Source organism: Drepanopeziza brunnea (genome assembly GCF_022702325.1).
Source record: "Drepanopeziza brunnea f. sp. 'multigermtubi' strain 214-2 chromosome Unknown ctg7, whole genome shotgun sequence".
Taxonomy (NCBI): Eukaryota; Fungi; Ascomycota; class Leotiomycetes; order Helotiales; family Drepanopezizaceae; genus Drepanopeziza; species Drepanopeziza brunnea.
In genome coordinates this window covers 1803251-1827497 of record NW_027094070.1, presented here as the reverse complement: position 1 = coordinate 1827497, position 24247 = coordinate 1803251, and the positions used below count along the sequence as shown (strand labels likewise).

The window sequence follows — 24247 nt, the reverse complement described above, 5'->3', positions numbered from 1 at the left end:
TGCGGATTATTTTCAATTCACTACAGCAAGAATACTTTAGCGAGGGGCACTTGCCGACCAGGTCGCTCAATGAATGATTACGAAATCGATGGGGTTATATATCCATGTATAGGAGACTCCAGCAAAGCCCTATGCCGCCATGTTGTCTTGAAGAGAAAAGGAAGGGGGTATGCTCTTGTCGTTCTGTTAGGATAGGGGTAATTCGCTTCGCTCCAATTTACGCGAGGTCTACAGTTTCACGAATTGTCCCAACGAGAAGCCTTCGGAGAAACATCCATGGTAGAAAAACTTCCTCATCTATAATATTAGCAGTGGCTCACTAGCTTTGCTGCTCACCAGCCCGACGAACACTCCAGCACAATACCCCCACTTCCCTCCGTCCCTCCACCTCGCGATGCCCGGTGCGCCAAAGTAGTACCCCAAGCTCGCCGCCGCAAAGAGTTCAAAAAATTTCCCCTTCCTAAACTCCTTCTGCGAGAAGAATAGGCCCGTCTCGCATAAATGCGGCTCCAGGCAGCCCTTATAGCCAATCCTGACCAGGAACTTCGCCAACGCGCCGAGCCAGTCTGCCTTTTCCTCTTCGCGTCCGAACAAACCCCTGCGAAGCAAATTCGGCTGACGTGGATCGATCCAGCCCCAAAATATCTTATCCAGCTCGATTTTCGCAGCGGGTCTCATGGCATCCTCGACTCGAAGAGGCACCATTTTTTCCAGCCAAAATCCCTCCTCGTCTGTGCGACCTCGCTGCGTCTCTCCTACCGGATTACCATGAACTGGCCAGTTTATGAGCGGTACAAGATGCTTCGGTCCATCCCTCGAACTAGCCTGTCTCGTATCAGGTCGCCACGTCCTCCCACTCTCAAGGCTCCGCTCATCGGCCGTAAACACAAACGAGTAGTCCCCTTTCCTCTCACAAAGCCCCATCATCTTCTCGGACAACGGACCGAGATCATCAGACGGCGGGCCCCAGCTCGGTTCCTTCGTCAGCGCGCCGAGGCAAGCCAACAAGCGGTTCTGGGGAAACATCGCGTCAAATGACCGCGTCGAGATGTTGCACAGTATGCCCAGTGCAGGGCGCTCGAGATACCCGCTCAACAAACTATCGAGCAGGGTATCCTCAAGCACATTGAGGTTGGGAAAGGTGGCTAGCGCCGTGCTCTCCGAGACGTGCGTCTCGCGCTTGTAGCGCGCGAGGGAGTGTCCAATGCAATTGAAGAACTGGGTCGCCTCGACTACAACGTGAGACTCTCGGTCTGGGCCGGACGGGGGAGAAGTGAAATGTATCGCGCGGCCATTGACGAGCTCCTGGTAGGTCCAGACGCGGGAGATCCAGGTGTCCGTCTCGAGGACGTGCATGTCGTCGTAGGATAGCGGCTCCGGCGATTTCTTGGCCGAGGCTTGCTCGACGATGCGCCACGCGGGTGATTTCAAGACGATGATGACTGAGGTGGCGGCGTTGTAGATGAAGCCCATGCTTTTGTCACATTAGCCGGGCCCAAACCGAGTGTACCCTCTACCACTTCTGTAGCGTAACAACTTGCCTCTCAAGTGTCTTGTAGCGGGCAGGCACTTCCAATTGCGGGATGCAGATCGCATCAATCCAGAAGGCTTCAGTCCTCTCGCCTTTCAGCTCTCCCTGGATTACATCTGCGGCCTTGATAGCTGCTGTGAGAGCCGGTCGCGTCTGATCGGAGATCTCTCTCTTGCAGCCGAAGAAGCTCCCGAGCGGCTCAACACCCGGACCCCAGACATACGAGACGCAATGGAACTTGAGACCCATGGTATCGGGGTCGTGAGCACCCGTGACACGCCAAAGACGGCCGTTGATCTCTTCGTCGCCCGGCTGACGGAGCTCTCCGATAGGAACCGGTACCACGAGATTCAATTCCATACTTGGAAACCTCGTCGGGAACTGAAGATGCGAAGGGGGAGTAAGAAAGAGGTTGGATGATACCCGGATCCGAATGTGGAGGCCATGATTTGAAAATGGGTCGTCGGCACTTCCCAATGTCAGCTCAGCCCATGCTGTGTAACTGCGCCCGCCGAGCTAATGAGCTTGCAGTACGATACCAATATTATTTTAATAATCCGGTCGTTAAAAAAAAAAACCCAACGACATATATTTCCATTTATCAAGCGCCGACTTACCGTACCTTCTAACTGCTAATGCATAAACTCTTATCAGGCCTCAACTCTTATTTCGTACCAACACTCGTACATTTGACAGCTTAGACTTTCTACAACCATAACTTCAAAAAGATTAATAAGATTTACACACATTGTCATAAACATAAATAGCTTATAGCTCCAGCACTGCTTTATCTAATATTGTTATTTAATATATTAAACTAAGGCGGAAGTATGTAAATTTAGCTTTCGCTTAGCTTCAAGGGAACTCTTCAGAAAAAGGGGAGCGACTCCAGCTTTTACATTTCTTACATCTAGGTCTATTGACTAGGCGTATTTAAGCTTAAAGGTTCAATTAATTTACCCCCCCCCCCCCCCCCCCCCGAAGGTGTAATTAATAAACTACGGCTAGTGTCGATTTTTTTCTCTCGAGGTATTGACCCTTAGTATCGGTGCGAAAAGGGGTTTTATGCATTAGCAGTTGGCTGGTACTGTACAGTACACACACACACACACACACACACACACACACACACACAATAAAATCTGAACTTGGCACCTTATACCTATGATATGAACACAGCTTGTATAATCGGCCAAAAGAATAAGATTTTGAAATTTCAAACAAGAGATGTGAGGCCGCTCTAGGAGAAACTTTGGGAAAAGTAAAGTGGTCGAACGGCACCAAGCCCATGCCAAGACGTTCTCGTTTGGCGGGGGTGGGTAGATCTTACCCCACTGTAAACCTCAACGACACCTGCAAGCAAAGCAGTCGACGACGGCTACTTTCTACTTATGAGATCAAAGGACTCTCATCGATCTTTTGGTTCTGATCCTTCACTATCCAAACAACAAGATGTCTGACGCCTCTAAAAAAGAAGATGATGAAGGAAAGGCTCAAATCCGGCACGCACGCCGCGAAGGTCTTTACCCCCCCTGCCCTTACCCATCTCCATCGCTAGCCACCCTTCGGAAACAGAATAGAAAGAAAAATAAAAGGAGGGGGGAAGAGGGGGGAGGAAACACTCACTGAACAAGAATACATACAGACGTCCCAATCATCCTGCAACTAATCCAAGAGCTCGCCGCCTACGAGAAAGAAACCGACGCAGTCGAAGCCACCCCAGCTCTCCTCCTCCAAACCATAGCCTTCGCGCCCCCTCCCCTTCTACCCACCGTGGCCTCCACCTCGTCCAGCCCTCCAGATGCCACCATCTCCGCCGCCCGCCCCGCGCGCTGCCTCCTGCTCTTCGCGCCCGACGGTGCCCCCGCGGGCATGGCGTTGTACTTCTACAACTACTCGACGTGGAAGGCGAGGCCCGGCATCTACCTCGAGGACCTGTTTGTGCGAGAGGAGCACCGCGGCAGGGGCTACGGGCAGCGGCTGCTGGCGGAGCTGGCGAGGGAGGTGGTGGGTATGGACGGGGGCCGGCTGGAGTGGTGCGTGCTGAAGTGGAATGCGCCCAGCATTGGCTTCTACGAGAGTGGGCATGTTGGGGCGCGAGCGATGAGCGAGTGGCAGACGATGCGCGTCGATGGGGAGGCGTTGATGAGGTTGGCTGAGAGGGCCGGGTGAGCGTTGTTTGGTATTCGGATTTTGGGATGGGGTAGGAGAGTAGGTGGGTGAGTAGGGTCCGGGAAGGGAGTTGTAGTTTGGGTTTTTGTTTTTTATACATAGTTATACATCCGTGATATACATCTCCATGGAGTAACATCATGCTGAGGACGCTCTGATTATCTTCAACGGCTTTCGGTTGCCAAGATTTTGCGAACGCACCTCATCCAACCATCGTCTTCGACGGCTCACCTCCTGTAGATTTTGCTCCTTGTCGGTCACACCCTCCTGATGGTACTCTTCCACGCCTTCAAGCAGTTCCAGGTCCTCCTCGGTAGGCTTTGTAATTTCCCCAGCATAAGCTGCAGCCTTGGGCCCGCCCCAATCGACAACCATCTTCTTGGTCTCGGCATCGTACTCCATGGTCGACGTGAACCTCCAGACAGAAGCGTATAGCCTCCGCATAGATCGGGACCTGAACCACGTTTCCTTCATCTTGGCTTCCCCCGCTTCTGCTTCCGGTGCCTCCGCTCGCCTCGATGTTATGAGCATATTTGCTTCTTTAGCCTTCCGCTCCCATTTCTCGACTTCAAGGATAGCATTCCTGTCGATAGCTACCGGACCTGGGATGGATTGAAACCACAAGTGAACAGCTTGGTGGCGGGGAGCGCCGCATACGTAACAACTAACGCGACTCGTTTCGTTCTGGTATCCACAACCACAACCCCACTCACCGGACATGAAGAAGGGAGGTGCTTCGGTTTCGCCTGTTGCGGGCGAAGAGTGACACTTGCGGCAATTGGTTCTCGCTGCAGGATTGTGGTGTCGGCATTTCTCCGAGACACAGATCCAATCGCCGGGTTTGAAGCGAAGGACCCAATCAATTCCGAGCTCAGGTGGTCCCGGGGGTGCTTTCCGTCGAGGAGGTGGTTTTTCCAAAGGCACGACGGACGTCGCAAGGTCTCGTAGCCGCTCCCATTCGCATCGAGGTATAGGCGGCAATAGTTTCTCGAGCGTAGTAGCCCACCACCGGTTCAGCGTGGATTTCTGCAATCTAAGTGGTACTGGGCGTCCCCACAAGCTCTCCTTCGGTATCTTGACGTTGACCTGTCTGATCTTCTGCTTCACCGCTTCGATCGGCTGGTTTTCCTGCTGACTCCTGATGAACTTGTACAGCTTCTCATCTGGCCGGAATTCAATTGCACTGCCCCCTCCATTGTCGACCATCTGCTGCATGGCCGAAATATTCGTGGTGTTGCCATCTCGGGGATGCAACAGGGTCTTCAGAAGCTCCCTTTTCCTCTCACCCTGCCTCCCGTACACAAACATCAAGACCTTTTGTAGAGCATCTAAGTCCCCATTGCTTGCATTTTCCAACATGTTTTTCGAAGCTATGGCCTTCCGCAATCGTCCCCGATCGAGACGTGTTGGTCCTTTAACGTCAGGGTTTGCGCGGGATCGAGCATTGGACTTGTCGCGACCGGCTCGGAACCGAGCCTTGATCCTGTCGTAGGCATATTTTCTGGCGACAGAATCTGGGAGGTAGCTTGCTGCACGCAGGAGTCCTCTATAGGCGGAGCGAGTCTCAAGGGGCACATCCCGCGGTACAGCCCACCCAAACTCGTGGCCGAGGGTCCGGGACTGATGAAAGTTTCGGTATTGGATTACAGATCGCCATACCGCTCGTGGCGTTGTCATTGCTTCATCGTCCGAGCCTGGATTGAGGATTTGATAGCTGTTGGAGGTGGGCCTTACCCGGTTAAGTCCTTAAGGATGAAAGGCTGAAAGGCTGAAAGACTGAAAGACTGACTGCCATGCGCTGCCCGCCTATGCCAACGTAAGTAAGGCTAGACGCATGTCTGCATCCGACTGGCAATGCAGACTGGCTGGATAAAATTGAATTTAACAAATTACAAAATATAAATCCGTTGACGTCACACGCTATTTGATATATGCCGATTTTTTAGTATGTATGATTATGTATGAATACGAAGTATGAATGAATGGGCTTGTTGTCATTCACGGGTTGGTGCATCTTTCCGGCCCCACTATCGACATTGTACTTGACTCGCGTAAGTAGTCGGTCCAACGCGCTTAACCTCAAAAGCACTTCGAACGCGTCTCGCATCACCAGTTGGCTTTCTAGGGGAAGCTTGATTTCCCTTCACATCCCCACAAAGTGACGCCGACGGCGACGGCCACGGCGACGGTGACATCGGTGAAAACATCGGTGAAATCGCCTAAGCTACGCGCGCAATTCAATCCCGAGTCCCTTAAGGTGGACCCGACCGACTGATATTCACCTACAACTCCGAAACCCCGATCTGACCTGATGGCCGCTACAAAAATCCTTCCCAATTCACAACCTTTTGCGAACACATCCGACTCTCGCCAGAACCACCTTGATCGACCGCAATCCTTCAGATCTGCTGGCGGCGGCGCATACGACGCTGATTCGGAGCTTACTCGACCGAAACCAAAAATGTCCTTCAGTATGAGCCAGGGATCCCAGGGGGCCGGACTCACGATACAGGGAGGAGGAGTATTCCGACAGTATGAGGGAAACAATGGGATGAATAGAGGACATACGGCACCCCAGATATACTCGGTCAGGATTTGAGACCCTTTGGAAGAGCTTGGCGCTAATATGCATAGGCCATATATTCAGGTGTTGATGTCTACGAAATGGAAGTCAATGGTATCGCAGTGATGCGTCGGCGCAAGGACAGCTGGTTGAATGCTACACAGATATTGAAGGTTGCCGGCATCGAAAAGGGAAAGCGCACGAAGGTTCTGGAGAAGGAGATCCTCATAGGAGAGCATGAGAAGGTCCAAGGAGGTTACGGAAAATACCAAGGCACCTGGATCAAGTTCGAGAGAGGCCTTGAGTTCTGCAGACAGTACGGTGTCGAGGAAGCACTCCACCCGCTCTTGACCTATGATATGGGGCAAAATGGAGGCATTGCGGGAAGCGGCGTGATCGATACTCCTACCAAGGAACAAGCGATGGCCGCGCAGCGAAAGAGACTGTACAACTCAGGCGCGGATAACCGATCGAGTGGACAGTCAGGCACCTTCTTCAAAAATATCTCCAGCACTGCTTCTCATGCGGTTGCAGCCATCAGCAAAGCTCGATTTGACTCTCCAGTACCACGAATGAGGAACGGCTCGACTGCACCTCGTCCAGCGAGCTTCAGCAGACAACCGTCGAACCAACATCTTGGCTCCCAAGAAAATGCATTCCCCGGTGGCTCACAACAGAGCATGCAGAGTTTCACATCGAATGATAGCTTTGCGGCCAGTGGACAACCGGATTCTGCATATACAGCGCAATTCTCACATACTGGGCGTGACGATGCACGCAATGGAGAGTTTGAGGAGTCACCGAGGAAACGAGCCAGACTCTCTCCAAGTATCACTGGCCAATATCAGGTTGATAACAACTTCGGCATGTCTATCCGCGAAGCTTCACCAACCGAGCCAAACGACTCCTTTGTGTATCGTGCCCAGTACATGCAAAACGACGGAGGCAATGCACCGCTTCCACCCTTGCCCGTATCTTCTGATCCTCACGGAGTCGCAAAGAAGGATCTTTTGATGTCTCTGTTCACTGCCCACGATGACTTCAGCAACCATCAGGCCTTCCAAAATCTTAGTCCCGAGGATCTCGATATACCAATCGATGCAAGCAGTAATACTGCCTTGATTTGGGCCGCTACACTTGCTCGTGGGAGCCTTCTTAAAGCCTTGATCTCACAAGGAGCTAGTATTTTCAGAGTAAATGCGGCAGGAGAGACTGCTTTGATGCGCTCATGTTTGGTCAATAACAACCTGGATGCTGGGAGCTTCTCGGATATACTCGAGCTGCTCGGTCCAAGTATTGAGATTCGAGATTCGCGTGGCCGAACGGTACTGCACCATATTGCACTTACCTCAGCCGTCAAGGGACGCAGTCAAGCGAGCAAATATCACCTTGAGACATTACTCGAGTTCGTCGTTCGTCAAGGAAGTGCGCCCAACAGTCAACAGTCATTCAGCAACGCTCCGCCGGCACCTAAAACACTAAGCATCGGCCGCTTCATGTCTGAGGTGGTCAACATCCAAGATGTATTGGGGGATACGGCGCTGAATATCGCGGCGAGGATTGGCAACCGCAGCATCATCTCTCAGCTGATCGAAGTCGGTGCAGACGCCTCGATCGCAAACCATTCGAACCTGAGTCCGATAGACTTCGGTGTTGGTGACCCTTCGGAATTTGAGCGCCGTCCAGGGGAGGAGCGTGCTCACCACAAGACCATGAGCAATGAGAGAAAACAGAGCAGTAGCGAGATTATCAATTGTAAGTTGTCATGCTTTGTTTCATTCTTCGGCGCGATACTAATTATTCCCAGCTATCGCCACCCTTCTCAACGAAACAGAGAATGAGTTTGGCAAAGAAATGGACAAAAAGCAAGCCACCATCGACGACCTGCACGCCCAGCTTCGCGACGCATCAGGAGAGCTCGGCGAACAACGCAGACGAGCCGAGCACCTGCAAGCGGAAGCCAAGGAGAGTGACGCGCGCAAGACCAAAATTGCGAACCTGAGAAGAGCATACGATGAAGAACACACCCTCCTTTCCCAAATGCAAAGCCAAGTTGGCCAAATGAACACCGATCATGACCTGCAATTAGGCGATGCAGATAAGAGCCTCGCAATCTCCGATCAAGCCTCCTCCATCCTCTCCCGAGTTACCATGAATCAGCAAGAACCGCTCGTCATTGACCGCGCCGACCGCCAAGCTCTGTCTACTTCCCTCCCGCCGGTGCATGTCCTGCGTGCGAGAGTCCGTGCGTACGAAGCTGTCAATCAAGACCTGGAGACGAGCGTGCGGGATCTGCAAAGCAAGAGTTCGGAGCTGGCGAGCAAGTACCGGCAGATTATCAGCCTGTGCACGCGGACGCCTGAAGCGAGGGTGGACAGCGTTATTGATAGTCTCTTGCGGGCTATTGAGAGCGAGCCGAGTGATGTCGAGAGCACGCGGATACGCGAGTTCTTGTCGCGGGTTGAAGGCGTTTGACGTGCCGTATTAGTTTGGTGGGAATGCGGTACAAGGGGAGGGGGGAGGGGGTAAAGAGATGACGAATTTGCTGGTGAGGCGTTGTGGAGTTGGAGCTGCACGAACTGGATCCGGGGCGCTATCATGAAGCGCATTTGGAGCGGCTTGCATATACGGAATGGTTTCATTCGGGGAAAGGGTGAGGAAGGGGAGTGGGGATATGTGGGTACATGGTGCATTTGGGTTTGTGGGTAAAAGGGGGGGGTGGGGGGAGGATTGTTAAGCTCATAGGACGTGTTGTATAAGGGATATGGGTTGTCCGTTGGACTACCTACTATTCTTCTATCCTGTCGGTCACCAGGGTCCGATTTGGGCTTCACATGAGAATCATTGAATGGGATGATAATATACGATTATGGCTGTGTTTGCCTTTTTTTTTCTCTATGTTTGCTTGCTTGCTTGCTTGCTCGCTTGGTATATCAACTAAAATTAATCTTATTTTCGGACGTGTATATATGTGTGTATATAAAGAGCGCTGCTGCTTGCTGTAGAGAAAGGAAAGAAAGAGACGGGGTTTCCGATGAATTGATTTCGATTTTGATTTTGATTTTGAACTTTGCGGGTTGGTAGCGTAGTGTATTTATACGCTATATGAAGTATACAGGTAGGAAGGAAGGAGTCATAGAGGTTTACAAAGTAGATACCATCGACTTGAATGACAATGACACGATCAAGTTAAACCTGCTTGCTACCGTACCAGGCAACTGCTGCTAGCCACTGAAGCGAGTTGGCTTTTGGTGGAACGGATCTCGAAGTTGCGTTCGCGAAGAGCCTGGTCCCTCTCTCTCTCAAGCAGGTCCTTCTCTCGCACTTCCGTCGTGAGTTGCTCCATCGTCTGTACCAACCGGGCTAGTTAGTAGCCACGCTAACCAAGAATTTTCCAGGAAAAGGAAGAGCCATGTCGCGGGGGGATCCGGAGACATACAAGAAAATAAAACCAGGCTTGCTAAGTGCGTACCGCTCGTTGCAACTGTGTGGAGTGCTGAGCACTACCTTGCGAGGCTCGTAGGTGCTCCATCTCCGTGCTTTGCTGATCGATAACTCTCTGTTTGTCTGACAAGCTGATATCCTTGACCCGGATTTCCGATTCCGTCTTCACAAGATCCGTGATCATTTTCAAAACATCTGGGGGATACTTTGAAGGGGTTCCCGTTAATTTTTTTTTTACCGTTGGGACAAACAACGAATCTCTGGTCAGACTCTAGGTTGAATTTGGCGCAGACGTACCGACGCCACATGCGTCGAGTATGAAGATGATGGCAATGGCAAGGGAATATTGTAACCAACTACATCACTCACTGCCACCCCGTGTGCTTCCGACCTAATATAAGACCAAACAGCATATCGGATGCAGGACTTCGAGATTGCCGCGCTTTCAGGGATGGGGAGGTATGCCTCCACCCGAGCGGTGGACACCGGTGGGACCAGCACATGCATGTGATGTACGAGCTCAAGGAGAAGACGGTGACTGGTACAAACAGCGAGATTTACAAGCGGCTGAGAAAGAACGCTTCCGAGACTACGCTCAAGCAGACGGCTATCAGGGAGCTCCAGGCCCTCGGCCACGAGTTCAAGTTGGAACACGAAAAGATCCAGCAGGCAGCGGCCCAGTTTGGGATGTTCTTGAAGGAGAACTCACTGTCGCCCCTCAAAGATGCCACGGTTGCATGTATCGACTTCCTGATTGCTGCCGAGCAGGAGAAGATCCAGGCTGGAGGGAATGATATCAAGCTGAAGGATCTCGAAGGCCGAACGATCCCAATACCTTGTACGCCTGTCCTATCAATTCATCGGCCGTCTCGAGTCCGAGTGTGATGCATCTACTAACAAGCAACACGAACAAATCGCGACGTTAGAGAGCAACATGGAGGACAGCAACAGCTCTTACAAGCCGCTGGACGAGGCCGGCGTCAGCCAAGTCGTCGACCAGCTCTACGCCCTCAAACACTTCGGCAAGAACCTGCGGAATGTCAAGAACGTGACGGCCCAAGCCCATCAGGCCACGTACCGGGAGCGACCCCATCGACTGCCCCGAATCCAGAGCAGCAGCACCAGGAATCTTCTTCAAAACGTCTTTCCAGAAACACCATCACACCAGCCCAGCTCTAGAACCAGGGCAAATCGAGGCACAGGCTTCAAGGCGTGACGTCCTTTTTAGGCATTTAGCACCTTCAGTAGGTTCCAAGGCAGCATCAGCTATCGGCGGGTGGTTTGAGGCCAAGTGAGAGAGATGTGGATTAGGTCGAGGGCGATGATGCGTCTACAACGCAACATGAATATGATCTTGATATTCTTGGCGCGAGTTTCGGAGCCAGGACAGGACTTGAAGCAATCCCTAGTAGGAATCGATACTGCTTAACCCTGCCTGATTATGGCCTTGAAGGCGTTTACCAACAACGTAGTCCCCCAACAGGTGATTGTTTATCTACTCGTTAATCGATACCCTTGGGTGCTCATTCGCTTGTTTACCGAGAGGGAAAAGGGGCCGGTACCGGTTCACAAGTCATCCGGATCATTCGTCGAGCACCAACCAACCTGCTCGTTTCTATCCTCGATGCGAGTTGGTTCAGAGCGACATTGATCTGAAATACCTATGAGCGTAAAGTTGAAGACCTCGATGTAGTCGATAGTACCGTAGTAGCTAGCCATGAATTACAGTAATCAGAATTGAAATCCCCTCCCCGCCCCAAAACATCACCTCTTGGATTCCGATATCGGGCTTGTAAAAAAAAAAAAAAAAGTACGTTGCGCTGAGGGAAGAAAAGGGACCTTTGAAAAAGCTCGAATATAAAATAAATTGTAAGGTTGTAATAAAGATCTCATTGACCATCAACAGGAACAGAACTTTTAATTCACAAAGCCGTAAGTAACATGTACAACAATTGATAAAAGATATCGAGTGCTGCATTTACGAAAACGACATTCTAACCTCAGGCCCTCTCCTGTGCAAGGAGAATCCAGCTGACTCATCCTTTTGAAATCCACTTTGACACCCGAGGTGGCCAATAGAAAACCAGCTCTTCTCAGGAGATCCTTGTGGAGTACGTCAGCTGACTAGGTAGTCCCTTGGAAAGCGCCTGACATTTGCGGTCAAAGTATATCCCCGGCCCTCACCTCGCACCGGTGAAAAAGACCACAAAACTCTTCTCCCGCGCCCCCGATCCGAGCCTGAAAAATCTCGAGAGTGTCCTGCTTTTGACTACGACGTTTACAAAAGCAAACAGATAGATAGAACCGAACAGGACAGACAAGACATTTCTCAGCTTCTCGAAAATCCAGACGGAGAAAGAAGAGAAAAAGAAAGAAGAAAGGGAAAGAAAAAAGTACCCCGCCATGGCACCCTCAGCGACATCCCCCGCCCCAACCCCCCCCACCACCACCACCAGCGACGACGACCTCACGATTCTCGCCCTGCGCAAGACCCTCTGCTTGGAATCGGAGCCACTGGCCCGCCGCTTCCGCGCCCTCTTCTCCCTCAAGCACTTTGCGTGCCAGCCCTCGTCCCCCTCCCAGCTCGCCGCCATCGACGCCATCGCCGCGGCCTTCGCCTCGCCCTCGGCGCTCCTCAAGCATGAGCTCGCGTACTGCCTGGGCCAGACCCGCGCCCTGGCCGCCGTGCCGTACCTGACGGCCGTGCTGGAGGACCGAGGCGAGGACCCGATGTGCAGACACGAGGCTGCGGAGGCGCTGGGCGCGATTGGGGATCTGGGGTGCTTAGCGCTGCTGCGGGAGCGGAGGGATGATGCGGAGGAGCTGGTTGTCGTGACGGAGACGTGCGAGATTGCCGTTGCGCGCATCGAGTGGGAGAATAGCGAGGAGGGGAAGAGGGAGAAGTTGCAGAAGAGGTATGTCTATGTCAGGTCACCTCGTCACATAATCTGCGCTTGGGGAGGGGATTTGACGTTGGTCGATTGATTTGGACACGTGGACTAATTTCTTTGGGGGGAAAAGTGATTTCGCGTCTATTGACCCCGCGCCCACGTCGGAGCAGAGCGAGAATATCGATGATCTGGAGAAGAACCTGCTGGATACAACGAAGCCTTTGTTTCTGCGTTACAGAGCTATGTTTGGACTGAGAGACTTGGCTTCGCCGCCTGACCTCCCGACTGCGGTTCCTGCTGTCCTCGCTCTAGCGAAAGGGTTCGCGGATCCTTCTGCGCTGTTCCGACACGAGATTGCCTTTGTCTTTGGACAGTTGTCGCATCCTGCGTCCATCCCTGCGCTAACGGCCGCCCTGGGCGATTTGAACGAGGCCAGTATGGTCAGACATGAGGCTGCTGAGGCGCTGGGTAGTTTGGGCGAGGAGGAGGGTGTGGAGGATACGCTGAAGCTGCACTTGAACGACAAGGATCAAGTCGTGAGAGACAGTGTGATCGTGGCTCTGGACATGGCAGAGTTTGAGAAAGGGGGCGAGGTGGAATATGCGCTGATTCCAGAGACCGAGAAGGCGTAGTAGATAGAGACTATTGGAAGGTCGTATGGTAGATCGGCTTTTTTAGAATGCTAGGTACCAAAGTGCTTGGGCCTGGAGAAGCAATTCAACTCCATAATCCCATATGCCCACATATAGGTTGTGCGTAACTGCGAAGCTTTCCTGCCAGTCCATAACAATATTCACAGACTGAGAGTAGCACCCACTCGCCTTCAGTTATTTGTGTTCCACCTCGCAGATGTTAGGTATGTTTGCAGAGGCCACGCCATGGTACAGAACTCACTTGTTCCCGCATTCGCACCTATAGAAAATAGTGCTGCCTTCATCTGCACTCCTCAACTGTACAGCCGTATACCTGACCTCATCCCTCCCGCATTCGGTGCAGGTCACTTTGATCGTAGCTTCATTTTGCAGGTCGCCTCGCTCAATCTGTTGGATTTCGGACCGCTTCTGGCGCAGGAGGGACGGAAAGGATGACGGCTGGGTGGAGGTGATAATGGTTTTGGATGCGGTATCTGAAACATTTTTGGCTTAAGTATCAGAGCGGCATGCGAACAACGAGACTGTGGGGGGAGGGCTGGAGATGCAAACCTTTATTATGCGCGCCGCAGTAATCGCAGACCAGGACTGAATTCATGCTGCCACTCGAGCTGTCTAACATGTTGGCACAATCTGTGCAGAAGACGAGAGACCCAATTGCAGACATGTTTGCTGTTTTGGTTGGGATGATATCTTGAAATTCCGGGGTTTGTTGCTTGAAGCAAAATCTACAACTGATTTCGAAGGCTTGGTTTTGGTCAGCTGACAGCCTGTCAAACGACGCGATTTGACGAGACTTTGGACCACACCCATCCCACAAGGCTATAAGCCAACAGGTGCCTCTCTCTACGAAGCATTAATCGGTCTCGCACAACATGCTATTACCTTCTGCCTCCCTTCCTTAGTAAACCGCGCAACTTAACCCAACACCCTCGGCGCATCTCTTCTTCACCTAACAGGATGGACACCAACGGCCATGCCAGCCAGAATGGCAGCTTCAATGGGGCAAACGGTGCATCGCCGATGAATGGATCCATACAAAGAGTCGCCAGAGTCCTTACTGTTGATGAGGCGCTGCCATATTCACCTTTCTCGTCAGTCGTACCATTCAATTCTGGTAAGAGAAACCCGCTACCCTTTCCCCCCCGCATCTCAACATTCACTAATTGTCTCTTCAAGATATTATTCCTGTCCCTTCCATTGGCCTTCGATCTTCAACCTCAATATACTCATCTCAGACCGAGCGCGAAGAAGGGCGGCAGGTTCTTGAAAGCCTCAATCGCGATGCGCAACAGTCTCATAACACATCTCAAAGACTCCAGAAATCATTGATTGAGCTGAAGGAGCTTTTAAAACCAGGAAACATTCCCAAATTGTAGGAAAACACTCGCTTTCAAGAAACCTTCGATATCTAAAACTCTCTAGTACCTTCAAAACTGTCCCAAATGTGACCGGCTCATCTTCTTCGAATGAACAACCTACCATTAATCTCTCTCCGTTTGCACAGCTACTTTATGACCAAACAAAAGTGGAATTTAGTTACCCCTCGCCAGAACGACCAAGTCCCCCGGTTACTGCCAGCAGATTATCTACTAAGCAAAAGGTGACTCCGACCTCAACCCCAATTCCAAAGCCGAAGTCAGCCGCCCAACAGCCTTCTACCCAACGTGCGATCTCAAACCAACAAGCTTACAACGAGAATTCTACGATCGCAGTCGAAATACCGAAGGTGAAATTCGAGAAGCTGCCGAGCGAACATACCGATACACCTTCGCAGCCCGTCCAGGTGCCTCCTTCTAATTCAAGTTCAAGCTTCTCTGTTGTAATCCCAGAGCTGCCTAAAACCTTCAGTCGCAAAGAGTATCATCCATCGCAAGGTGACTCGAATCTTAAGGAAATCCCTGTCTCACAGCCGCGGGCCGATCCCCCAAAACAATCGACACCAATTTCTACACCTCGACAGCTATCTCAGCAGACTACAGCGACTGGCTCCAATATCAAGATGGCTGTTGTGATCCCTAATTTGCCCTCGACTTTCCGACCGGAGGAATATGAGGTTCTCCCCGCTTCCCCAGATACCCCACAACATCTTTCGAGGAAACGACGACGCTCGGACGATGATGAGGACGATTTGTCTAGAAGCGTCGACCAGCGAGAGAAGAGTGAATTGACTCTCAAGCATCTGCGTGAATACTTGCAAGACATTTTCGAAGCCGAGGACCAAATGCAGCCAGGCAACTTCACAAGTCCGTATATTGTGCCAACTAGCGAAAGCGTGTGCTTGAGTGTTCCTGCCCAGGCCAAGGTCGAAATTCTGGTTCAGAGAGTCATCGATGCGAGCAGATTCCATCAAGTACCAGTAGATGACCTCTTACGGCTGCAAAAGCTTTGCGAGGGTGCTCTAAAAGATGCAGAAGCTGCGGATCTCAAGGTCGATGAGGAAATGGGAGAACCGGAAGTTGAAATATTGATTCAGCAGATTTCCGTCGCCGAACTCGGAGTGAAGGCTGCGAGGCTTGGCCTGAAACTGATGTCCGGTGGTCGTGACGAAAAACAAATCTACTCTGAAGATGTTATCCACAGTGCTTTGAACGTATTCAAGAATGTCACCGAAAATTGCTTGATTCCGATCGTAGAACTGAGAAGTACTGGCTCCTCAGCAGCATTGTTCAAACATCTTTCTGCACAGAAGGTCGCAATTACCAATTTGCTATCGCAATGCCGACGACTTTTCTCTACGATCGCTAGCCTGGTATCATCGATTGAGCTCTCGGAAACTGTTATCAACACACTTGAATTCACAGCATCACAGCTGATCTTTGTGGAGAACGCTCCTAGCGAGAAGGACTCAATTGTGAAGGTCGCTAAATTCGAAAGCCTACGTGTTGTGGCCATGGATGTTCTCGCTCAGATTTTCCTGTGCAAGCCAGCCCAGCGTCAAGGCATCTTCGATGAGATCCTGACATCTATGGAGAAGCTTTCGGTCTTGAAGCAAAGTGCTCGCCAATTCAAGCTCCCCGAGGGCGGAAGCATACAACTCGTGTCAGCATTGATTATGAGACTTATTCAGACAAGCGCGTGTAAACCCGATGATTCCAAGGAGAAGCGGAGAAACAAGGCACTAGAAGCGCTCCACGGCGACGATGCCGAAGAAGCAGCTTTGAAGCCTGCTAAGGCTGGGAAGTACACCATAACCTCAGAACACAAAGGCGAGAAACAGCCCGTCACAGCAATCCAGGAGCTCAAAAACGATGTTGATGAATTGCTTGCTACCGCGAGATCAAATGCTACCTATGTTGTAGCCTTCATTGTATCTAGAGCAATGAAGTCTACCAAGAGCGGCGATACCCCTTACCGAAATCTGCTTGATCTTTTCGTGGAGGATTTCATTACATGTCTCAACTCGGCGGATTGGCCAGCTGCAGAGCTCTTGTTGCGATTATTACTATTCAAGATGGTGGGCTTGGCTGAGGGCGACAAGACGCCAGTCCCCGCGAAGAACATGGCTCTTGATCTCCTTGGCATGATGGGTGCAGCGATCTCTGAGTTGAATTCGCACGTCCGAAAAACTGCGAGTTCGCTCGAGAACGGCGATACTGACCTTGGGCAATATCTGTCTAAATTAGCAGAAATCGCGCTAAACAGTAAAGTTTCGGGCATCGAGCTGGTCTCCTGGCCATGCGGGCCTTTCCGCGCATGTCTGGAGTCTCTCGAGTATCGGTATCCTGTCAAGGAAGACGACCCGCAATTACGCAGTGCGATCGGATATTTTACGACCGAATGGGCCTCGCAGGTCTGCTCCGCGTTTGACAACGACGACGACGATGAGGACGACAGCAGAGACAAGGAATATGGCCGGCTGGCGTACCGGCTGAGGATGATGATATCTGACAGTCGATGGCTGTCCACAGAATACAGCTTCGAACCTGTGAGCCCGCCTCACGCTCGCCTAGCATACTCGGTAACGCTGCTGCATTCACGATTCTGCAGCTCGTTCGGCCGGATCTTGTCCATCTTACTGTCATCCATGACGAGTGAGCAAGCGACTGTACGGGCCAAGAGCATGAAGAGTATCAATCAGGTCCTTGACACTGACCCTTCAATTATCGATAGAGAGCCGGCGGTCAAGCATCTCATCCTGAGATGTGCCAACGACAGTTCAATTGCGGTCCGCGACTCTGCGTTAGGACTCATCGGCAAGTGCATCAATCTGAGACCCGCTCTCGAGGAAGAGATGATCGGCAATATCCTGCAGCGAGTCAGTGACAGCGGAGTTGGTGTGCGGAAGCGCGCCATGCGGCTCTCAAAGGACATATACCTCAGAAATTCGAAGGCTGAAGTTCGTAGTCTGATCGCAGATGCTCTTCTTCATCGTGTCCAGGATCTAGACGAAGGAGTCCAGGATTTGGCCCGTCAAATGATGGAAGAGGTTTGGATGTCGCCGTTCTACCAGTCGACATCATCGGACAACACATCGGCTCAATTTAAACTCGCAATGGCAGACCATGTTGCTCTGATGGTGAAAACTGTTCAGCGTGGGAGTGGTGTATCTGCTGTACTGGACAAAGTCCTTCAAAATTTGCTCTCTTCGGACGCCAGATTTTCAGCGGGAAATTTCCGGGTCTGCAAAGCCCTAGTCTCTACTATGTTCGAGACTGTGATTGGCGATGGCAGAGAAGACAACGATGGACCTTCAGTACGACGTGATGCTCTGCAAATTCTCACAATTTTTGCAAAATCAAACGCGGATCTTTTCACGGCCCAGCAGATCCAGCTACTCCAGCCATATGTTGCCCATCTCGGAAAGGGCGATGATTTGATAATTTATCGATCAGTTGTGATCATCTTCCGCCACGTTCTCCCCCATCTATCCAAGACTCACAATCAGTTCCTCTCAGATGTCAGAAAGGCCCTTCTTCCATCGATCACGGGAGCAAGCAAGGGGATTCTAGACGACGTCATTGCCTGTATCTGGATCATATCTGGGACACTGGCTGATTTCAGACAGCTCACGGCAGTGGTGGTTTCTAGTCTTGACGGTCTTCGCAAGAAGCAGGGTGCGACCTTAGACGACTTAGGGGTCCGAAAGGTCAACAAGCTATTAACTATCACAGGTATGTGTGGCAAGCACTGCGATCTTGACCCACAGGTCATGGAGTTTCGAAAGAAGATCCCATCCTGGAAGGGAGACTCCGTCTCGAAGCTGATGGCCGATACGTTTGCGCCGTTCACGTCGCCTTCTCAGCCCCTTCAAGTCAGACAACACGCTCTGGATGCCGTTGGCATGGTTTGCCAGTCGTGGCCCAAGAACTTCTCCTCTGTAAATATCTTCACTTCTTTCTTGGAAGTGTTTGATAAAAAAGAACCAACTCTTGAAAGTATTGTGTTGAGAGCCTTCAAGGATTTCTTACTTCTCGAGGAGAAGCGATCCGAGGCGGGAAAAGATGGCATGACCGGAGCTGGTGTGGACGGCAAGGCGAAGTTGGGAATCATGGGTGGCAGCCAGGGCGACGGGATTGCGATTGGTATCGCGCAGCGATTCTTACCACACATCGTTCGAATCGCACTGTCTCGTCAAGATGATTTGGGACTGCTGGCCGCTGAGGTGGTCTGCAGTATCGCACGACAAGGATTGGTCCACCCGAAGGAATGTGGCTCGTGCTTGATTGCGCTCGAAACTTCCCAGAACCCAAAGATTGCCGAGATCGCTGTTCGAGAGCATCGTGCCCTCCACGAGAAGCACGAGACGATCCTGGAGAAGGAATACATGCGGGCTGTTCATCTTGCGTATGTCTATCAACGTGACGTTGTCGAAAATACCCATGGAGCTACCCTAAACCCCTACGCCGCTAAGCTCGCGTTAATGGTGGACGTTCTCAAGATCAGCAAGGTGGGTAATCGCAAGAAATTCTTCAACAACTTGTGCGCACGCATCGAGTTCGACCCGGCCAAGATGGACGCTGTCAAGGAACTGCCACAACATCTTGAATTTTCCCAGTTCATCATCGAGAATATGGCGTTCTTCGAATACCAGACCATCGATGAGCTCATGTCAACTATCCATTCTATGGAGAAAGTTGTCGCTGCTTTGGGTACAGGTATTGCCCATTCGATCGAGACGGAGATCTTTCAAATCAGCCTCGACCAGCCCTCGCAGATTGACGAAAACGGACAGTCCCAACCTGTTGCACCTACCATCAACCCAGTACGTCTGAAACAACTGACGGCGTCATCCATGATGCTTTCCAGTCTATGGGAGGCCCGCTCATACCTCCGGCGTCAGTATGGTCTCGTAACGAACAAACAAACAAGCAAGAGCAAAGCCGCGTCCAAGGACACTGGTAAATTACCAGTCCGAGTCCCAGGGGTCAATGGTGACAAGTTCTGGGAATTGTGTGAATCATCGACAGCCGCCCTCGAGTCGGAGGAGAGCATGATGAATCAGTGCCGTGCGTTCGTTGAGCTGTTGAGCGTCGACCAGGACTTCAAGCTTGCCGCAGAGGATGACGAAGAAGCCGAAGGAGGCAGACCCAGCACGCCGAGCGATGAGGAATATGACCGTCCCGGAACTCCTGCTCCACCTGGTAGTGGGAGAGGAAGAAAGCGGAAGGGTTCAGTCAGCAGTACCCCCGGCAACCGAAATAAGAAGGGACGCTCAAGCTCCGTTCCTAGAAGCAAAGGGAGACCAAAGAGCTCAGGAAATAAGCGAAGTGTTGAGAGAAGTGATGACGAGGGAAACGATTGGTGAATATGAGGAAATGGAATCTTTACACAGGCGTGTTTGAGAGGGATGGTAGGCATTCGAGACATCGCTGCATTATTTACGACGGCGTTTTTCTCGTGCTTAATAGAGGACGGGTGGTGTCCCAGGCTCGGGCTTAAATATGGTGGCAATCCACACGGCGCATTTCCATTTCCCATCTGACAATGATGGCTGCAGTATTATTAAAATTTATTTTGCACACGAGCCGGGAAGTCTCTTGGCTCAATGGAACCGAACCTTAATTATGTTTTCTACTTTCCTGCGCCTTACATCTTGTGTTGTGCCCGTTCCAGTCGCTGGTAGGTGTGGGTGGTCGGTCACCCCTAGCGAGTCTGATATCCGGCAGACCGGGGGTGGCCGATGATCCTATCTGGTTAAGCAGAGTGCTAGCCGCACATGAGGCCCGGCACGCTTTTGTACCGAGTGATTTCAAGCTTACCTTGCTAGATCTGTACCCACCCGGATTCCTACCCGCCGCCATCCCATTCCTGCCCTTCTTCAGATGCGTAGGTATGCGGCAACACAAGGACGCGACGTCATGTGACCGTAGCGGAACTCACGTGTTCGCTAATATATAGATGAGTACGTAGGTACCTACATTTTCGAAATCCCAAGCCCCTTTTCTTTTTCCCTCCCTCTGTCCGCTCTCCTCTATCCGCTCTTCCTCTGTCCGAATTCGCATTCATTCGCGATATATTCGCGAATCCGAATTCAAACTGCCCGACTCGACTTCTTATCATGGCAGCGGCAGCTCTCCAGCGCATCCTGATCAGGACGCACCACATGACCTCGCGCAAGAAGATCCTCGCCATCACCAAGGCGGCGCAGCGCTTCTCCTGTGCGGTGGTCCTGAAAACCGGGCGGGGCCCGCCGGGCGTTATGCTTGCTGAGGGGGAGGGGGAGGGGGCTAGGGAGTGGTTGGAGGTTGTCAGGGTAGGTGTACCTTACGTTTTCTCTCTGTTCTTTTTGACTGACGGATGGGCTGGCTATGGATTTGCGGGCTGTTTGGCGTGCTGGGTGCGTGCTGATGGGTGGTGGGAGTCTTGCAGAAATTGCGGTACAAGGATTTTCACCTGGTGAAGAGGGAGGTGGTGCTGCGTCGCGGCCTGGTGGGTGTCGAGCCGGGGGAGGTGAGGGAGTTGACTAGCTTGAGGGATCTGGGGGCTTTGCTGCAGGAGGAGGGGAATGCTGAGATGTATGAGTGGTGGCGGGTACATATGGGGTATAAGAAGGGCGGGTGATGCTCCCTCCGTGAGGCGCCTCGTCAGTCTTCACTCTTCCCTGCACGTGAGGAAGGCTCCCCCCCCCCTTTTTTTTTTGCAAATATAGTGCTGATTTTGAGGATATTCAGTAAGTGATGGGCCAGAAATGTTCAGCCGGTCGGCCCTCCAGGATCAAATGACGAGAGTTATCACCTCAACTTACCGAGAGTCGGACGTCGTCTCTATAGGCGTGGGCCGCGACGCAACCCTTGAGGTTGGCATACCTGAGACTGGAAAATCTTGCTACTTTGACTTCCTTCCAGTCTTCCCTTTTGGGAAGGTTGACTCCTGTCAATCCGCGACAGCTCAGCTGTGGATTGGATCGGGCTTCGCTGCATCAATCCCAATCCCGATACATCCGTCGCGCTGTTTCATCAGCCTCAGCTGAGGACCACGGAAAGAAAGCTTTACTCGCTTCCAGATTCATGAACGCCAGTATCGAAAGAGAAGATCCTTCTCTTTGAGGCGACAAACGAAGGTTAAGCCAGGGAGGGAGGGTCTTTTTAATCCGAGCAGGGAAGTTGTGACTTCAATTCATTAAAGCATTGGATTGTGCACAAAACAGCCGCAGAGCGCAGAAAAGAAAATGCCCATCGAAAGGGGAGAGCCACGCGTTTTTGTTTCGGTGGACCAGATGGTGGGAACCCAAGGGTGGAGGCAGGCGTGCGGGTTTTAGACAGCTCTTGCCCTCGATACTTCTTGGCCCTACTGCACCGGTCTAGTTGGTAGCAAGCTCTCGAGAGAATACAACAATCAGTTCACCCATCTGCTTAGATATCAACACCTTCGCAGTGTGCGTTGCCAGACCAAAATACCCAAGTCTATATCTTTCGTAACCAGGCTTATATTTATTCTGATCTCCGTCCTGATCTCGACGAAAGTCGAGCTGCGGCATCCGTTTCCGTTCAAGCCCCCGTCGTGACAAGAGCCAGCCAGCCTGCCCTCCTCCTATGCCGAGCCCAACTTCGAAGGCAGCTCCTCCAGATCATCCGCCGAGTCAATCTCAATCACCTTCCCCACCTCCGCGGTATTCCTCATCAACTCCTTCGCCCCCGCGTACAGCATCCTCAGCTCGGCATTGCACGTCACAGGGAGGTAGTACAAGAGTACATACGGGACCGATAGTCGTCCAGAAGGCTGCCGTCATCTCACAATCAGTCTCTCTTCTCTCTTTCCCCTCTCTCCTTCCACGTCGTCCCCGATGCAAGTCAGAAACGCACTAGGGTCATCGGGTAACTCAGCAGCACGAATCTCGGCGAGTGGTCGGGCAGATCATCGCCTATCTCCTCCAGGTTCGTGTAGACCGTCTTGTCCTCGTCCTGCTTGATCTCCAGTGATTGCTTGTCGATCATGTCTGGTTTCGCATGTTATTATCGTCAGTCAGCGCGGGTAGCTAGCTTTTTTCGCCGGAGTGAAAGAGGGAGGGGGGGGGGGGGGGGGGGGGGGGGGGGGGGGTCTACGACGGGAGTGAGTGCACAGCGAGACGGAGGACGAGGACGTACATATCACGGCCTGGGGGTTGCTGGCGCGCGAGGTCCCGAGGCGGAACTTGCGTAGGTGATCTCTGCTCTCCTGGCTGAAGGTGTAGAGTCTGGACTCGGATGCCTGGATGTTGATGTGAGGCTGTGCGACGAGGCTGAAGATGGAGGCATATGGGATACAGGATACGGGATTTATCGTACCATTATGATTAGAGTTTTCGACACAGCGCTGCTGCTGTGTGCTGCCTGCCGTGTTCTAATGGTTCGGGGGATGGGAAAGCTGTTGCTTCGCTCAGCCTCGTCGACGTCGGGATGTCGGAGCGGGGGCTTCTGAACCCCTCGCTTAAGATAGAGTTGTCCGTGGGGCCTCGCTTACCGTATCGCTGTCGTATCGTATCTATCTGTATCTCGTGACGTCACTATCAAAACAACCAGCGCTTGCTGATCCGATTAAAAAAATCAAAAGGAGCCACAATCCGACTTCAACTGGTGGAAGATGTCGACGATACCCCTTGGTGTCTCTTGGAAGCAGTCTGGGTGTAGATATATACGTACCCGTAGACAATCCGAGCAATTAATCTCTCCTGTCGCAATCGAGATCTGCCCGGGACGCATCCCAGCTGATTTCTCTCGAGAGGTCCTCTGAACCAGTGAACGAAGCTAAACCTGCTTCCCGAAGGGCAAGTTCTACGTACAGAGTAAGTAGTCTGTTGTTAGACTTGCCAAGATATAAGTCAGCCTTGGCAAAAGCTTGGGTCTCATCCCTACTTACCTACAAGCAGGCTGCTTTTTCAGTCTCCAGAGCTGCTGGTCCAAGTCCAAGGCCAGACTACCTACGCAAACTTAACGGGCACCTCTGCACACTCGAAAAAAGCGTATCGGGAGCTATGGTCAGTCCGTCGCTATGGGAAGTTGTGGAGTGGTTCCGTTGACGGTGGTCTCGGTGCATGTAGCACCCCCTTAATTAAACGAGAGTTCGCTAAAAGATGGTGTGTTGGTTTGTTGACAGCACGCCCGCTGCAAAGTCAACAACACGGTCAGCAATAAGGATACGGCTCTCGGGCTTGACAGAACGAACGATACTCCTCCGCCACCTGTGGCCCCCATCGAAAGCTCCAAATCCCGACGAAAAAAAAAAAAAAAACACAGCAAGTGTCTGCCGCACCGGCCATCAAGAGCTTTCTCGAGCAACCTTCGCCGAGAGCTAATCTTCTCCCGGAGCACACACGACCGATGACCCTCACTCCAACTCCGACGTTGCCAGTGCCGGCGGGGGTGCGCGCGTCCAGACGGCCGTCTCTCCGCACCGAAGGACCGTGAGACCCGGGTAGGAGCAGTGCCTCGACTCGTCATTCACCTCCACCGCACGGAGAACATCGGCTGCAAGGGCAACGCTCCCTGAATGCGAGCCGCACGGGGAGATGGCTCCTTGTATTCCGCATCTAGCTCACGAGCCTTCTCCCATCGCGATGGTCTGTCGCGCGCCGGAC

The 24247-nt window shown here is 52.1% G+C and overlaps 12 protein-coding genes across 12 annotated transcripts; 7 read left to right on the top strand and 5 right to left on the bottom strand.

Moving 5' to 3' along the window:
• Positions 1-297: 297 nt before the first annotated feature.
• On the bottom strand, positions 298-1891 carry L3040_004872 (uncharacterized protein; the record flags this gene model as incomplete). The annotated part of the gene is made up of 2 exons (XM_066156360.1): positions 298-1474; positions 1542-1891. The coding sequence occupies 2 exons, from the start codon at positions 1889-1891 to the stop codon at positions 298-300; spliced, it is 1527 nt and encodes a 508-aa protein (XP_066011773.1).
• Positions 1892-2983: 1092 nt separating this feature from the next.
• L3040_004871 (uncharacterized protein) lies at positions 2984-3703 on the top strand (the record flags this gene model as incomplete). Its single annotated transcript, XM_007288587.2, has 2 exons — positions 2984-3050; positions 3177-3703. 2 exons carry the CDS (start codon positions 2984-2986, stop codon positions 3701-3703), a joined length of 594 nt encoding a protein of 197 aa, XP_007288649.2.
• Positions 3704-3841: 138 nt separating this feature from the next.
• Positions 3842-5380, bottom strand: L3040_004870 (uncharacterized protein; the record flags this gene model as incomplete). Its single annotated transcript, XM_066156359.1, has 1 exon — positions 3842-5380. One exon carries the CDS (start codon positions 5378-5380, stop codon positions 3842-3844), a length of 1539 nt encoding a protein of 512 aa, XP_066011772.1.
• Positions 5381-6014: 634 nt separating this feature from the next.
• On the top strand, positions 6015-8741 carry L3040_004869 (uncharacterized protein; the record flags this gene model as incomplete). Its single annotated transcript, XM_007288585.2, has 3 exons — positions 6015-6290; positions 6338-8021; positions 8074-8741. The coding sequence occupies 3 exons, from the start codon at positions 6015-6017 to the stop codon at positions 8739-8741; spliced, it is 2628 nt and encodes an 875-aa protein (XP_007288647.1).
• Positions 8742-9468: 727 nt separating this feature from the next.
• On the bottom strand, positions 9469-9894 carry L3040_004868 (uncharacterized protein; the record flags this gene model as incomplete). Its single annotated transcript, XM_066156358.1, has 3 exons — positions 9469-9615; positions 9706-9722; positions 9774-9894. The coding sequence occupies 3 exons, from the start codon at positions 9892-9894 to the stop codon at positions 9469-9471; spliced, it is 285 nt and encodes a 94-aa protein (XP_066011771.1).
• A 326-nt stretch (positions 9895-10220) lies between these two features.
• Positions 10221-10595, top strand: L3040_004867 (uncharacterized protein; the record flags this gene model as incomplete). The annotated part of the gene is made up of 1 exon (XM_066156357.1): positions 10221-10595. One exon carries the CDS (start codon positions 10221-10223, stop codon positions 10593-10595), a length of 375 nt encoding a protein of 124 aa, XP_066011770.1.
• Positions 10596-10644: 49 nt separating this feature from the next.
• Positions 10645-10926, top strand: L3040_004866 (uncharacterized protein; the record flags this gene model as incomplete). Its single annotated transcript, XM_066156356.1, has 1 exon — positions 10645-10926. The coding sequence occupies one exon, from the start codon at positions 10645-10647 to the stop codon at positions 10924-10926; it is 282 nt and encodes a 93-aa protein (XP_066011769.1).
• A 1187-nt stretch (positions 10927-12113) lies between these two features.
• Positions 12114-13233, top strand: L3040_004865 (uncharacterized protein; the record flags this gene model as incomplete). Its single annotated transcript, XM_007288582.2, has 2 exons — positions 12114-12625; positions 12732-13233. 2 exons carry the CDS (start codon positions 12114-12116, stop codon positions 13231-13233), a joined length of 1014 nt encoding a protein of 337 aa, XP_007288644.2.
• A 191-nt stretch (positions 13234-13424) lies between these two features.
• On the bottom strand, positions 13425-13918 carry L3040_004864 (uncharacterized protein; the record flags this gene model as incomplete). Its single annotated transcript, XM_066156355.1, has 3 exons — positions 13425-13443; positions 13496-13727; positions 13804-13918. 3 exons carry the CDS (start codon positions 13916-13918, stop codon positions 13425-13427), a joined length of 366 nt encoding a protein of 121 aa, XP_066011768.1.
• A 293-nt stretch (positions 13919-14211) lies between these two features.
• On the top strand, positions 14212-19999 carry L3040_004863 (uncharacterized protein; the record flags this gene model as incomplete). Its single annotated transcript, XM_007288580.2, has 3 exons — positions 14212-14368; positions 14431-14626; positions 14677-19999. The coding sequence occupies 3 exons, from the start codon at positions 14212-14214 to the stop codon at positions 19997-19999; spliced, it is 5676 nt and encodes a 1891-aa protein (XP_007288642.2).
• Positions 20000-20752: 753 nt separating this feature from the next.
• Positions 20753-21664, top strand: L3040_004862 (uncharacterized protein; the record flags this gene model as incomplete). The annotated part of the gene is made up of 4 exons (XM_007288579.2): positions 20753-20947; positions 21064-21225; positions 21283-21301; positions 21366-21664. The coding sequence occupies 4 exons, from the start codon at positions 20753-20755 to the stop codon at positions 21662-21664; spliced, it is 675 nt and encodes a 224-aa protein (XP_007288641.2).
• A 560-nt stretch (positions 21665-22224) lies between these two features.
• L3040_004861 (uncharacterized protein) lies at positions 22225-22961 on the bottom strand (the record flags this gene model as incomplete). Its single annotated transcript, XM_007288578.2, has 4 exons — positions 22225-22413; positions 22497-22630; positions 22779-22881; positions 22959-22961. The coding sequence occupies 4 exons, from the start codon at positions 22959-22961 to the stop codon at positions 22225-22227; spliced, it is 429 nt and encodes a 142-aa protein (XP_007288640.2).
• Positions 22962-24247: the final 1286 nt, after the last annotated feature.